General features: G+C 40.5%; 1 protein-coding gene across 1 annotated transcript in view; it reads right to left on the bottom strand.

Annotated features, from left to right (window-relative positions):
- Positions 1–16,168, bottom strand: part of Stim2 (stromal interaction molecule 2) — a 126,137-nt gene extending 109,969 nt beyond the window's left edge. Inside the window, 2 exon segments of the mRNA XM_037209035.1 lie at positions 15,662–15,871; positions 15,874–16,168. Coding sequence (XP_037064930.1) covers positions 15,662–15,871; positions 15,874–16,009 — 346 coding nt within the window. The 5' untranslated portion in view covers positions 16,010–16,168.
- Between the last annotated feature and the right edge of the window lie 224 nt (positions 16,169–16,392).

Below are 16,392 nucleotides of genomic sequence, written 5' to 3'. Positions count from 1 at the left end.
AAAAAGAATAATAAATGGAAATTAACTTTTCTAAATTACAAATTAAGAACTTGCAAATTATTCTCTCCAATGGCATCTTTTAACAAATACAAAGATGAAAGTCTCGTGGCTTATAGACTCTCACTCTGAAGTCCACTTACCCAAAAGATCTTGGTGATTTAACTGTAAACTCTGTTATGATAAAGCTCTTCATTATGATTAGGAAAAGACTTTCTCTAAACATACTAGTTTTGGAATTGGCATTTAATTAAAACAGGTGCTCTTCACCTAGAACTGCAAGACAGACAACTGAATGCAGATTTCTTACCTCTGAATAGAGTTCATTTTCATACATTCACATTATAAATTATACATCCTAGAAGAGCCTTAGTATCTTTTACTCATTTACCAATTTAGAACATGAAGAAAAAATCATCCTAATTTTTAGAATCTTAATATTCAAGACAGATGATGAATCTATCATTATTAGCTACCTACCTGAAAATCAACTTTAAACGACTTAAAATGTAAAGCTAAACTCTCAATATACTACGAAAGCTACAAGATAATTTTATAAGAAAGTATATAAACATAAATAATTATACGATGAAACTGAAAAGACCAACTTATTTGCATGTTTCTGCACGATTTTTAAGACGCATCCTACTACACACACAGGCATACATAGGCATGGTAGTGAGCACTTGCTATCTCAGCATTCAGTAAACTAAGGTCAAAGAATCACCACTTTGAAGCCAGCCTGGACTCCACAGAGAGGCCCTGTCTCAAAAATAAGTAAATAACTATACTGCAGCAGCCAGTACAGTGATTGACACATCATCTAAAGTCCCAGCCACTCAGAATGTACAGACGGGGATCATCTGAACCCAGGTGTCTAAGGACATCCTAGACAACCCAGCAAGATCCCATATCAAATAGAGCATGGCAACAATCTAAATGTCAAAATTTATAGATCTGGGCTCTAATTCTGGTTTATGTAAGATCTTAAAGTTGATCCTAATGTAAAGCACATGTATATGCTTTTTACAAAACTCAAGAAATTAACCGCTATGACCTGTATAACTGATACTGTAAATAAGTAAAATTATCAATAAATAAAAGGCAGTATGCTGCTTGACTTTAGTTAAAGGAGTCAAGACAATGAATCCTGAGATCACTGGCAGTCACAATTGAGCAAAGTGCCAATTTGTTCTGGGTGCAAGATTTTGTAAAGCTACAGTTGCACAACAATAATCAAAATATTAAAGATGAAACCATGAGAGAAGAGATTATGACTTTAGTTTTCTAGTAGTGTTCTAGAACGTAAAAAGCTAGCACATAATATTGTTTCACATACCGTCAAACTAAGAAGCAAAATGTAACTTTATAGATGCCTAATAGAGAGCTTATAACTACTAAATTCATATAACTAGCACTTTTTATAAGTTACATTAAGTGTAATATCCTTTTAGTTTTATGTGCATGTGTGTGTTCCTGGGTAAGTTTATGGGCACCAGGAGCTTCTATGTTCCTGAGGAGGCCAGGGGGCATCAAATCCCCTGGAAATGGAGTTAAAGGCAGTTGTGGGCCCCCTGACATGGGTGCAGGGAGCCAACCCTAGGTACTTTGCAAGCACAGTAGGTGCTCTAAACTGTGGAGCCATCTCTCCAGCTCCTTAACCAGCGCCTAATAAAATGTCTTTTGAAGTCTGGAACACTACAAGTTGAGTAAAATTCCAGGCTTTTAAATAATCACACCAATGTAATTACCCTAGACTCATAAAAAGGAGATTATCCAAGTTCATGAGTTAAGACAAATGAGTAATATATTAGTCATAGCCACTCAGTTTATATAAGTGAAAACTGAAAGTTGATCCCACAACATTTCTCTACTAGAAGCTAGCAGTCACAAATAAAGATGAGTTACACAGTTCTTCCTCAAAGTATGACATTCCAAAATTTTCATGTATCACTAAACATAGATCAAGTAGGAGCAGATGCCAATAACTAAATCATACTATATTCCAGACTACCTGACCACCTGTTCTTACAAACTGGACATTATCAAAAAATAGATAAATCATTTATCATGATACAGATTAAAGGTATCAAGAGCCACAATAGACTCCAAAAGCAAACCTTCAGGTCGTTAAGTACTTATGAGCTATGGAGCAACTTTTTAAAAACACTCTAATAGATACCTGAGCAGTCAAGGAGTCACATGTCACTGGGGATAATTGGTAGGACTTTATGAAAGAAAACCACAGACAAGTAGGATCCATGTCAAATGTTGCCCGTTGCTGTACCTTCAACTTTCAAAGCAGTGCACTGAACACAAAATATTCCCAACAAATATTCACCAAATGAAGGACAAATATTTGGAATGGTCTTTGAGAGGCAGGACAATCCAAGATGACAGAACATGAAGCAAAATAACGGAAAAAGAGAGCCCAATTTTCCAGATGTATACTTGAGATACACAGATCAACAGTTTGTCTCCTCCAGAAACCTCACACCAAGTTTAGATCTAACTAGTGACATGGAAAAATTAAGTTTTACTACTGAACATGACATGTAAGAGAAGCCAGTGTCAATTACAAGATTATTTCTTCATCTAGCCCCAATGACTGAGTTTAAAACAAACATGAAAGCCGGGGGGCGGGGGGGGGGGGGGGGGGGGGGGGGGGGGGGGGGGGGGCGCGCATGCCTTTAATCTCAGCACTTGGGAGGCAGAGGCAGGCGAGTCTCTGTGAGTTCAAGGCCAGCCTGGGCAAGAGAGGGAGGGAGAGGGGAGAGGGAGGGGGAGGGGGAGGGGAGGGGGAGGGGGAGGGGGAAGGGAGGGGGAGAGGGAGAACTAATTATGTAAGTGCCATTTCTCCCTCCTTTTTCCTCAAAGAATCAGACAGGAGATGCAACATGCAAGGTAAAGTGAGCCCCTTCTCCCAGCTGTAGGAGGAGGAAACATGTTTGCCCTAAACAAAGGTAACAAAACCAGCCTGACTTATGAGGCAGGAGAAGAAATATGCTGGGGTTCGCTAGGAACACTGTGTCAGAATTATGAACACCATGCATGGCTTCAGGAACAATCTAAGAACTGTCTTTGTTTCCTGTTACTGCCACAGCCACGTCCCAATCCATACACAAGCCAAATCAATTCTAACTCTAAACTACCTAAATTCTTCCTCTTCCCTCAAATTCTACAACACTCCCAATGGACAGGGTATCCACCTGCCTAGACCAGGCTTCCCATCAACATTCCGTCACCTACAAACAGCAGCCAACAGGGCTTAAACAGAATTCATACAAAACATGGAACCCTGCACACTTCCCAAGGGCAGGCTTGTAAATGGTGCTAATCACTTATAAAATAGCATAAAGATCCAAGAAAATAAAGAGTAAAAGCAACACATATGCAGCAATCTCATTTCTAGGTATCTAGGAAAAAGAACTGAAAGTAAGGTATCAGAGAGAAATCAGCACATACATATTGCTAGCATTACTTACATCAGGCAAAGCATGCCTATGGATGGATGGATGGATGGATGGATGGATGGATGGATGGATGGATGGATGGATGGAGGGTGGGTAGGTGGGTGGATGAATGGATAGATGAGTGGATAGATGAATGGGTGGGGGTAGATGAGTGGATAGATGAATGGGGGTGGATGAGAGGATAGATGGATGGGTAAGTGGGTGGGTGGGTGGGTGGGTGGATGGAAGGATGAGTGGGTGGGTGGATGGATGGATGGATGGGTGGTTGGAGAAAATGCTGTCTGTATATAAAATAAAGTGTCTGACTTAAGAAACTCTGTTTAATGTTACAACTTTTGACAAGGATAAACCCTGAGGACATTCAGTCAAGTAACAACTTAGTAACAATTTGACAGATACTGTAGGATTCTACTTATATCAAGTACCTAATGTAAACAAATTCACAGAAACAAAAATTTATAATGGCAGTTACCAGCAGTTGGGGAAATAAAATTAACAGGTATAGCTTTAGTTTTATAAGACAAAAAAGTTCTGGTAACCAACATTTTAAAACTATCTAACAGCACCAAAAATATACACTTAAAAGTAGTTTTATTTTATATATTTTCTATCATGGCCTAAAAAAACTGTGGAGGTCAAACAACAACAAAAATTACTTCTATCATTGCACTTCCCTCCTTAAAATTCTTCACTGCTTCCCATCACCCTCTGAAAAAACCCAACATGGGGAAAGATCTACAAAGTTCTGTACCATCTGGTCCTACTCTCTTCAGCAGCCAGATCTCATCCTGATCTTCCCCCTCTAAATATGCTCAGACAAAGCAGCGCTCCCCCCACCCTCTCTCATAGCATGTTCATGCAGGCATGTGAAGATACACATGGGGTTATGCTGTGTGCCCCTAACTAACAGAGGTTGACACTGGGTATCTTCCTCAACTGCTTTTCCACCTGATTTTCTAAGACACTGTCTCTCACTGAACCAGGAGTCCACGGTTCAGCTAGTCTGGCTTGCCAATGAACTCCAGGGGATCTGCCAATCTCCACCTCCCCAGATCTGTATTACACTCATGTTGCCATGCCCAGCTTTTTACACTGGTGCTCTTTACTGACTGAACCATCTCTCCTACCCAAAATGGATGTTTTTGTAATTCAAATTTTCTTGCCTCAGGATCTCTAACTAAGCGACTATTACCTCTACGTGGTATTCTATCTCTCAACTCTGCAATGACTAGTCCTTCAAATACTATATTAAAAATATGGGCTTAAGCCAGTGCACACCTTTAATCCAAACACCCCTGAAGCACAGGCAGGCAGATCACTTAAATTCAAGTTTGAGGCCAGCCTGGTCTACAGAGTGAGTTCCTGGACAGCCAGATACATAGTAAGACCCTGTCTCAAAACTACAAAACAAAACAAAAAGAATATATATGATCTTCAGAGAGCAAGTAAGTTGGATCAGTAGTTAGGAGTACAAACTTGCAGAGAGCCTGTGTTTAGTTCCCTGACTGGAGAGCTCACCATACAAGGAAGTCCAGCTCCAGGGGATCTGACGCCCTTTTCTGGCCTCCATGAGCACTACATCCACATACACAAACCTACACACACACACACACACACACACACACACACACACACACACACACACACACCCAAAAATATTTTAAAAGTAAATTCAAATACTGTACTAAAACATGACTTTCTGGCTAGTGAGCTATCAGCAGGTAAAGGTGCTTGCTGCCAAGCCTGACAATTTCAGTTCAATCCCTGTAACTGGGGGCAGGGGAGGGGAAGTGCAGAGAGAGGGAGAAGGAGGGAGAGGATGTAATTTTTTTATATGAATTTCTTAAATGCTTCCCCAACTAGCCCACCCACCTAAATTAACAGGTACCCCACACCATCTCATCCACAAGACTTTCTATTTCATGTATGCTCTTTTGTTCCTTAACAGGTATGTCTCATAATTTTAAAATATTAATTATTGTCCCAACTTAAATATTAATATAAGCTCTGAGAACAAGGGCCTTATAATCTTATTCATCAATGTTCTCAACACTTTTAATAAGCCTATATAATACACTTGACATCCAAGTATTCACTGACTTCACATTTAAAATTACTCTAAGCACATGCTTAGCTTGAAAAGGCCCTTGGGACAAATCTCTAACTCCAAAAATACATTTTTAAAATCACATCCTGAGGTTATTACATATAAAAATACACATTTTTAAGAGTGTAAAAAATAAATAAATAAATTGCCTGAAGAGTTATTGAAAGTTGTAAATGTGTTCTCTAGTTTAATCTTTCCTAATTTTTAAATTTTCTACAATAATCTTTTAAGTTCAGAAATTGAGTTTTTATTGCTGACATTTCAACTACAAAACACCGTAAAGTCTTTGGTTAGCTAAAATAACAAGGGCAAACTGGGGATGTAGCTTAGTGCTAGAGTGCTTGCCTACTGCGTGCAAGGTCCTGGGTTCAAGCCTCAGCACCACAAACAATAAAATAAAATACATACAAAATAGCTTAGCTAAAGAGTCTTAAAAAGACTCTTAAAGTCTTAAGAGTCTTAAAAAACATCCCAGTACTTTCTGATTTCACTGCTATAACTAGCGCCATTTTCTACACTCTTGTAACTTATTTTTCGAGAATTCCATACATGTATACAATGCATTATGATCAGTTTCTCTAACTGCCCCCCCCCCGACTTCCCCAACAAGTCCTCCTCCCAACTTCACACTTTCTTCATATAATGTTTGTTAATATCTCATGGCATCCATTTCATGCTGCCCACATTCTCATATGGCATCCACTGATGCAGGGGTGCCCTACTAGGAGTCACCCCAATGAAAACTGGCTGTCTTTCCCAGCCACCATTTATCAACAGCTCCTTAGCTAGGGTGGGCTTCCTTTTGAATGGCTTAATATTGTACAGATTCTGCCTGTAATCATAGCTACAGTCAGTTTTGGACCACTAACAATCTGATTATTTAGATCACAGAAGTGTCTTAAACAATACTGTCATTTATTCTGTGTGTGTGCAAGCGAGTATGCGTGTATGCACACAGGATAGAAGTTAATCTTGGTTATTTTTCCATGCTCCATCTACCTACTTTTTTGAGATAGTATCTGTCTCTGAACTAGTGCTTACTATGTAGCCTAGACTGGTAGGCCAGCTAACCTCAAGGATCCTCACAGGTCTCTACCTACTAGTGCTGGGATAACAAGTACATGCCACCACAAGCAGCAATTTTACACCATTTCTAGTGATGGAACACTCGCAGACAGATGCTTATAATCAACTTCCTTCGAGACTGAGCTATTACCCCAGCCTCATATTTAATTTACTTTTAATGTGACAAAAAGGGATGGGAATGCAGTTTTGTAGTAGTAGGCAAGACCATGTGTCCAATTCCCAGGACTGCCCTGATGAATACATAAAAGTAACAAAAAAGTACCTTACTAATACTCAGCAAGCCTCAGCACATTTCTACAACTATCTCTCATCAGTATATATGGACAAAGGGGGGAACAGCTTTAGAAGTAACTGAGTACTTACATTTGCCAGGGTCTATATTAAGCAGACTAGTAATTCTTTGTTCTTTAAACCCCATTCTAAAGATATAGAAATATAGATGCTAACACATTAAGTCACCTACCTATAATTATAAACCATTATCAGATTGGGATTCAAACTCATAAAAATCCGCTAGGGTCTACAGGCTGTAGTTTTAATCAAATCACATTACATAAAAGAAGAACAAACTTATACCCCATATAAAAGTTGTATGAATCTTAAAACCACATTCCATCCAATAAGGAATATTCACAAAAAACAAAGCACAAACACAAATTCCCACTTACTGAGGATACTGACTTTTTGCAGCACATACAGATATATCACTGGGCTTTAGAATCTGTATATTACATAGGAATGATCTTTAAAACTTCAGAGTATGCTGGGCAGTGGTGGAACATGCCTTTCATCCCAGCACATGGGAGGCAGAGGCAGGTGGATCTCTGTGAGTTTGAGACCAGCCTGGTCTACAGAGCGAGATCCAGGACAGGCTCCAAAACTACAAAGAGAAACCTTGTCTTAAAACACACACACACACACACACACACACACACACACACACACACACACACCAAAAAAAAAAAAAAACCCTTCAGGATATTTCACAGCAAATTTTGATTAATAACAAAGAAAATGAAGATGTAATTCAAAGGCCAATGGACTTGACAACTGAAGTGTATATAGCTATTTTAGGTGTACTATTTGATTTGATAAGGGTGTAAGTGTGAAACAGTCATCATTATCATGTTTGGTCAATGTATCAATTAACTCACATCTTTACCTTTACTTTTGGTATGAGATAAACCTATTTATGATGTACTCTCTTACAAAATCTAAAGTAACCTGGAGACCTCCATTCTACTAAATTTGACAGTGTTGGATCCCACACAAGTGACACCATGCAGTATTTATCTTTCTGTGTCTGTTTTATTTATTTCTGATTTGTTTTATTTAGCAGAATGCTTTCCAGATTCATCTATACTGCCACAAGTAGCAGAATTTCCTTCTTTCAATGGCTGAAGTATGTCACGTTTTCTTTATCCATTCTTCTTCCAACAATAAACATTAATATCCCGCTATCTATATGTATATGTATATTATACTTTCTCATCCATTCTTTATCAACAGACATTTAAGTTCCACATCTTGGTGAATCTGAAAAAACGCTGACAAAGATCATGAAAGTATAGATATCTCTAGTGTATTCCTAGTAAACATAGCAATGTAAACAGATAAGCTACAAAATTAACGCTTTCTTATATTGTGCAAATACATTCCCAGGCAACTTTCAGGTTTACTGTTCTTACAATAATGTTTTCTTAAGGCAAACTGCAGCATCTTTATATCCCCACTTCCTCAAGTCATGGTTACCTCACAACAATCATAAAATAGTGTGTAAAATTTTATATAAACACAAACAGCCACTAAAAACTGGCTTTTTCCTTTACTTCTCCTCAGTTCTTCCTCAGACCCATTATCGAAATCCTACAGTCTGAATGCACATCAGACAACAAACTCACAAGCACAAAGCAGAAGAGCTCAAAGATGACCAGAATGAGGAGACAGAGAAACTTACACTCGTCTTTAATGGCAAAATCAGTTGTTTGCTGGTGGAAAACAAGAATAAAGGAGGCAGTTCAAGATCATCTAGGGACTTAGTATCCGATGTTTTTAAAAGGAAAGAGAAACAGTAGAGGGAAGAAAACACTGATCTGTAAAACGGACAATGTTGAACAGAAAATGAAAACTTCAAAAAAGGGGCAAGTATGGTCACACACACTGTAATACTCCCAGCCCTGGGCAGGAGGAAGCAGGAGGATTAGCAGGAGCATCTAGTTCAAGACTAGCCTACAGAAAATGAAAAAAGACTAGATTAAGCTACATAGCAAGACCCTGTCTATCAAAGAAAGAACAGAAATTCAAGCATTGAAAATCTGTTTTCATTCCCTGAGAATCACTTGACAAATACAAATCACTGTCATTACTCCAAGGATTCTTTTAATGAGATTGTTTAATATTCAGAAATCATGTAAATAAGATTCAATGTCAGCATTTTCAAATTAAAAAGCCCAGCACTTAATTCAGTAAGAGTTTTTGAAGTGTTTCATGTACATAATGGCAAGCAAGTTCAAGAAGATCAGAGAGAGACAGAGAAAGCGAAAATAACTGGAGGCAAACAGTTGCACAGAGGCCAAGATCTGCAGCACACATAAAGATCAGCTCATATGCAAGCACTCAGAGCAGGCCCATCCCAGAAAACTGCTTGTCGGTTTGGGGAGGTGCCCTGGATCTGATGGAAAAGCTGGCATGGGGAAAGCTGGTTACCCCTCTCTTTAAGAACACTCAATCCTCACTATTAACATCCTGAAAATCCCTTTATCCTTAATCCAAAGTAAGTTCCCTGAAAATTACATGACTGACAAAGCCTAGCTGAAAGAAAATTATCCTGGGGATGGGAGCCCTGATGGCTGTGCAGTAACTCTGAAAAGGCCCAATGAAAAAAATCCAGAAGTCAAATCAATCACTGGCCTGGGGTTCCCTACTCCAGCAGAACTTTCCTAGTAATGAAGTTCTCTGAGGAGGAAATAAATGTTCAGCTGGAAGAACACAAGACTGAGAACTGTGGTTTAGGAGAGAACCATCCTTACAATCAGCAACAAAGACTCCTATCAAGGAAAGTGGTTACTGAAAGTCAGACTAGAATATGTCAAGAACTGACATCATAAGATCAAAATGGAGAAGGCAAAAACAACCCACTGAAGTTTGGTGTTAGAGATGATCATCTACAAACCAGGCTTGAACCTCACACAGGAAATTCAACAGTGAATTTTGAAACAAATAATAAGCCAGTACTCAGAAGAGGAGACTCGGGAAAGAGAACATGCTAATACACGATACAAGCTCAACCTGGACACAGTCATTCTTTAATACAGAATTTTAAAAAATACTGAAATACAGAATACAAGGCTTTATGTAAACGTGCAAATATAGTATCTTTAGCTATCAGTGTTTTGGTTTATCAGACAGTTAGCAAGTATATTTGTGATGTTTTGTTGTTAACAACTTTGCAAATCATCACAGAAGCCAAATCATACACACAATACCTAACTTTGAAATGATAAATAGACACACTTGAAGTAAAAAAGACACTATGTTCCTTCTGGGAGTTTTCAAAGGTTTGTACTAATTTAAATCATTCTAGAAACTCTGAGATTAAAAGATAAGGAACAGCCAGGCTCCTGGCTAACACAAGACTAAAACTAACTTTCTAAAACTTCTTGCAAGTGCTTTCAGAGCCACTGAGTAACTCAAGTCCTCTCTTCCTGCACTGCTTCCTAGCTACCCTCTAACCACCTTCATCCGCCCACTTCCGCCCACCCAGAACTCATTTTCTCAAACACAGGCCACTCTCATGTTCAAATACCACAGTTCCACTCCCCCTCGATGACAGGTTAAAAGACTCAAAACTCCAAGAGTTTATGAACAAAACTCTCGGGTTATTCAAAATGTCTTTTGATTTGCCCTAAAACATTAAAGTAACTTTACATTCTCCAGAGTTATGTACACATTTAGTATTTTTAAATGTTTTTAATTACAAAATAAATTTTTCATGTCAGCTTTCCAAGTTAACAAACAAAATCAATGTGCTAAGAAATTTTACCACATTTTTCTGATTGCTTCCCATCTTCCTTCGCACTTGGCTGAGAAACCCAATTTTAGATATGCTAACATTTACCTACACTCCAACTACACTTCGGAGCACTTGATAATCTGGACCCAACCTTTTCTCCTTTCCTCTACACACACTCCAGGCAGTTAACTTCCTCCTTATTCTCATATTTGCCTCCTCTTGGAAGGCCCTTCCATTCACCTCTACATGAAGTATATCATATATACCTGGGGCTACCACAAATTCTACAGAAGCCTCTTCCTTTTCCCAACAGTTTGCAATCCATTATTATGCTAATCAAAGTTGGCCTCCAGTTGTTCAAATTTATAAGCATATACAACATAGTCATAAAGCATCCATTGTCTTATGTTTTGTATGAAAGTAATGCTCTGACAGATTTAGTCACGATCTAAAAAGACTGATGCATAGGAAGCAGTTAGCACTTTACAAGCACCTAGTAATAGTTTAGTTCATGCACCTGTTATTCCCCAATCTGTGCTAGCCTGGGTTCCCAGTGAGCAGACACAGGGGCTGCCCTTGTGTGTGTGTATTCGTTCATATTCCTAGTTTGCTATCTCTTGCATGTATTCAGTAACTGGTTGATAAAAGTTATCAAATTAAAAATAATCTCTTAGTAAGTTCCTAACTTGGTCCAAACTCTAATGAATATCAAAAGTAGCTTATTAAACATTATTGGTTAATAATTTTAATTCACTTAATCAGTCTATACGTTACTGCATGCATAAATATGTATCTCCAAGCATAACTCCGAAAGTATTCACATATTAACAATGACTACCCCAATATCCAAAATAGTAGATAGTTACTCATGAGTCTAAATTACCTAAAAACATCAACATTAACCCCACCCACAAATTAAGTCACCAGCAATTATCTGTTTATTCTTTTTATATAAAAATAAGCTTTTTTTTTTTTTTTTTGGTTTTTGGTTTTTGAAGAAAGGGTTTCTCTGTGTAGCCCTGGCCTTCCTGGAACTTCCTCTTTAGACCAGACTGGACTCAACTCAAAGATTCTCTTACCTCTGCCTCCTCCCAAGTGCTGGGATTAAAGGCTTGCACCACCGCCACCACCACCCAGTCCAAGTAGAAGCTAAATCTTAAACCCTTATTTCCAACTGGCATTTATGAGATCTTCAACAGTGACCAATGGGATTCCTGAGAGTCTTAAACAAGGAACGAGATGTTTCTAAACAAGGTATAACTAATTTTAAACATGCAGAATAGATGAAACTCAAATAGAGATAAGCAGGTTCTGTGGCTGGTAATACAATGTAAGCACAGCAATGGCCAAAGACTGGAGAAGAAAAAGAAGCAGCAGAAGGGCATCGAAGAAGGCTCATGGAAAACACACTCTGTGTCACAATGTAAACATTAGCACCGGCCAGCCTAAGGAAGAGCATGACTCAACGGGGCATACATACAGCACACCCCAGCCAACCAGTCACTCAAATATGGCATTAATAAAGTAGTGTCTACTGGAGAAGTCTTGGGAATGCAAGATGAGGGACAATTAAAAGCTTGAATTAATATTTTTCCAATGGTAACCTGAAAAATTCTCATCTAAATTAGTGGAAGCCCCGCAGCATGGGTGTTTTTAACACTTCTGGATAAAGTGGCCCTTTGAAATGGTATTATACTTTCAACTGAGAATATTTTAAGGTTTTGTTGAGATTTTAATACGTCTAAAGAAAATATCCTAAAGTTTTCATTTCATACTAATAATATACCAAATCAGTGAAGTGATAAATAAAAATCTTACGATAAAAATCTTTAAACACTGAAGAATGTTACTCTAAAGCCAGGTGGCAGTAGCACAAGCCTTTAATCCCAGCACTCGGGAGGCAGAGACAGACATATCTCTGTGAGTTCGAGGCCAGCCTGGTCTACAGAGCGAGATCCAGGACAGGCACCAAAACTACACAGAGAAACTCTGTCTCAAAAAAACAAAAAAACAAAAACAAAACAAAAAAAAAAAAGAATGTTAAGAGCATTTTAAAGCTAATGGTTGTTTTAAAATTCTGAAACACTTAGCTCTGTGCGTGTGTGAGAAAAAAGTGTTAAATTATTCTATATATTTTCCCAAATTGTGTTTTGTATACATATACATGCATATATACGTGGGGGGGGGCTTACTTTTACCCTTCCAAGATTTCTCAGAATCCATTATTTCAATATTTTGATCTCAACCACTCCCCACTAAGGTCAATCCATTAATGTTGTATGTGTTAAACAAAAGTACTGATTTAGAATATAATCTGTCAGCTTCAAGTCATCAATCCTTAATCTGAATTAGATTTCAATCATTTGAATTACTTTTTTAACTAAATATATATGTGTGTATGCACACAATTTAAATTTTTTCCATGTGATATTATAAATATTGGTTCTACCTTATTAAAACACTTAAGACAATGGATCTATTTATTTTTATGGTGTCACTGCCTATCTCTGCAAGAATACTTTTCTTGCTCCAAACAAAGAGCAAGCCAGATTGAAAAGACAATTTAATCTTAAAATACACTAACATAAAACCTTTGTAAGGTAAGCTTCGATGAAAAGGTGTCTTTTAGTCTGTATTTATGAGGCAAATTTCTAAGACGTTTCTAACGGTTGAGTATTAAAAATACTAATCTGGAGAAGAAAACAGAAAGTGGTCTGGCTGTCAATTTACGAAGTGCCAACAGTGAAGTGACAGCTTTAAATGGGAACCACTGAGAAAAATTCTCTCACAATTCTTTCAATGGTTTTCAAATTTCAAAATCCACATAAAATGTAGTTCTCTTACAACTGATGCTCATATCTTTACCTATCCATGTACAGAGTCTAGAACATAACCAGGCAGTACCTTGGGTTTGTCTGTGGCTCCACTTCCTGAAGTGTAAAATATCACCATCAATTTATGTTCCAGGCTTAATATAACAAGTAGAACCATAAAAGAGAACTGCCCTCAAAACAACTGCCATAACTATATTCTAATTTCACAAATGGTTTTCAATATACATTCCCAAAACGCCAGCCCTACTGACTATATTTATATAAACTTATTAAAATTACTATGATTCAACCTGGATACTGTGCAGTCTTATAAACTGAAACTTTAAATGGAAATGTTTAACTTTTTAAAAATAATACTAGAACAAAAGGAAAAAAAAACTTGAGGTCAACAGAAATAATTCCAAGGTTAACATAATTTCAGTAAACTTAGTTAAAAGCACTACCACACAAATTCATTTTGTGTGATAAGTCTGATTGTTTCCCACTAAGAATCACTTTGTCTTTTCCACTGTGCCACAAGTAACTTCAGAAAAAATTACAAGGGTTTCAGCTTATTAAAATTCCATCTGCACTTATTTTCTTGATACAATGTTCTCAGCATAACATACTTGTTAAAATAGTCAACAGACACCAGAATTCTAGATCACTGCCTTTCTGCCAATTACATTAGATAAGGCATTATGCAATTATCTACTAATCAAACATTTCTTTAAAAAAAAAAAATCTATACTCCTATAGCTTAGAAGCCAAAGCAATTCTGTGCCATTCCCACGGGAGGCAACAGGCCCTCAACCACAGTCCTACTTAACTAGTTTATCACTGCTGCCTTCTACACTTGCCACATTTTTATTAGAAAATAACTATCCGAGCATGAAACTACCCAGTCTACCCCTCCCTCACAGTATTATGTACCTAAAGATGATCGTTCTATAAACGTTTCTCCAAGCGATGGGTCCCCTGTGTCAGCTGAACAGGCTCTGCTAAGTTTTTGAGTACCTTAAATAAGCTGATCATTATGTTCTACACCCTACAACTCCCACATTGCCTGACAACATCCTTCTTCTCTCTACAACAGGAAATAGTCTGTCACAGAACTAAAGAAAGGCTGCTTCCATCTAAAGTCTCCTGAACACTTCCCAGAGCAGCTGTTAGGGACTAACTACCAGGCGCCTCTTGGGCTATCACAGTAGTTAAATTAATAGTGGGTCATCTTCTTCCTCTTTAATCTTGCTATTCCTCCAGAAAATCTAGAGATCTACTTTAAAAAAATAAACACAGGAGGAAGAAAAAGAAAGTTACTCTAGCTCCACCACTTTGCCCCAGGAAATCATTTCAGGACCTTTACATCATTGCTTAAACCACACCAGATCAGTTATATAAGACAATGAAGGCTTTAAAAGCATACAGTTTTCTACTTCACCTTACCAAACATATTTGCAAGTTTTCAGTAAGCGCTAGAACGTTCTGATGTAAAAGATGCTGGTGCACTCCATCAGAACTATGCTGCCCAAATCCACGTCGCAAATCGCCTGCACTTGGTAAATTTTAGGTGTGTTTCTGGTTTACCTGCTGCGCCTTCTGCACCCTTTCTCACCCAGTGATGCTCTCAAACGGCATACACTTTCCATCCCTCAAAACCGTCTCGTAGCCCACAAAAACACACACCAGACTTTCACGTCTCTTCATAACCACTAATGCCACTAGGTGCTGTGGCTCTCAAAGAATCTCCTCAGCAGCTTCCCCTGGGACAAGGCGCTCGGGAGCCCGGCTCGCAATCTGTAGGACGCTGCCAGCTGCCTTTGCAAAAGGCAGCAGAGGCCGACTCCATACCGCATTGCTGCCGGGGCTGCTGCTACCGCCTACTTTCTCCGGCAGCTTTAGGAAGAGGGGAAATGAGCGCAGTCCCCTCCAGACCCCAGGGGCCCCTTGGGCAGCACGAAAGAGAAACCAGTGCATCGCTCAACGGGGAAGCTCGCGGGAAACCCACTAACAGGGCGGAGAAGCCGCAGTCGAGGCGCCAGTCGGGTGGACAAGGAAAGCGTCCCAAGTGCGACGGCCGGCGCCAAGGCAACCGCGGGGCGCCCTCTCGGGGGAGATGGGGTCCGGCCGGGGGGGATCCCGCCAAGCCTGCCCGCCACCGCGCGGGCCTCACCTGTCAGCAGCGCCTGGCGCTCGCCCGCCGCCGCCGCCGAAGGAGACGCAGCCGCTCCGGCCGACCCCGACGCGCGCCGCCCGCGGAGGTGCCGGGGCACCAGGTCGCATCCGTCCGCCGCGCTGGCCACCAACAGCCCGAAGAGCAGCAGCGAAGCCCAGCGCCGCCGGAGACGGCAGCCCGAGGCCCCGCCGGGGGCCGCGGCGGGAGGAGCGCTCGCGGAGCCGCCGGCCGCTCGCTCGCCGCCAGCTGCCCCGGGCCCCGCCGCCTCGGAAGCGGACTCCCGCCGGGCGCTAGCCTGCTCCCTTCCCCGGCGGCCCGCGGAGCTCGGCTCCCCGCCGCGTTCATTGGTTCCGGTTATTTAAAAAAAAAAAAAAAAAAGTGGGGGAGCGCTGTGGCACGGCGTCTTCCGACCCGGCGCGACACCCGCGCAGCTGCCGCGGCGACACCGGGATCCGCTGCTCTGGCGCGGCCAAGCCCCAGCCCAGCACCCGCGCCGCCGCCGCCGCCGCGGCGCATCCCCCGCCCCCTCCGGCCCGCGCCCGCCGTAGTACCACGCTCGGCCGGGACACCTCCCTCCCCTCACACACTCGCTCGCATACCAAGCCCCCGCCTTCCTCGGCTCTAGCCACCGCGCAGGCGCGACGCGGCGGCACTGCGCGTGCGCGGCGCCTCGGGAGCTCTTTCTCCCCCCCCACCTTCCCGCCCCCTAGGGGCGTTCCCAGACTGGT

This window comes from Peromyscus leucopus, chromosome 10, assembly GCF_004664715.2.
Source record: "Peromyscus leucopus breed LL Stock chromosome 10, UCI_PerLeu_2.1, whole genome shotgun sequence".
In the NCBI taxonomy this organism is placed as follows: Eukaryota; Metazoa; Chordata; class Mammalia; order Rodentia; family Cricetidae; genus Peromyscus; species Peromyscus leucopus.
This window is presented reverse-complemented; position numbering and strand designations above follow the sequence as displayed.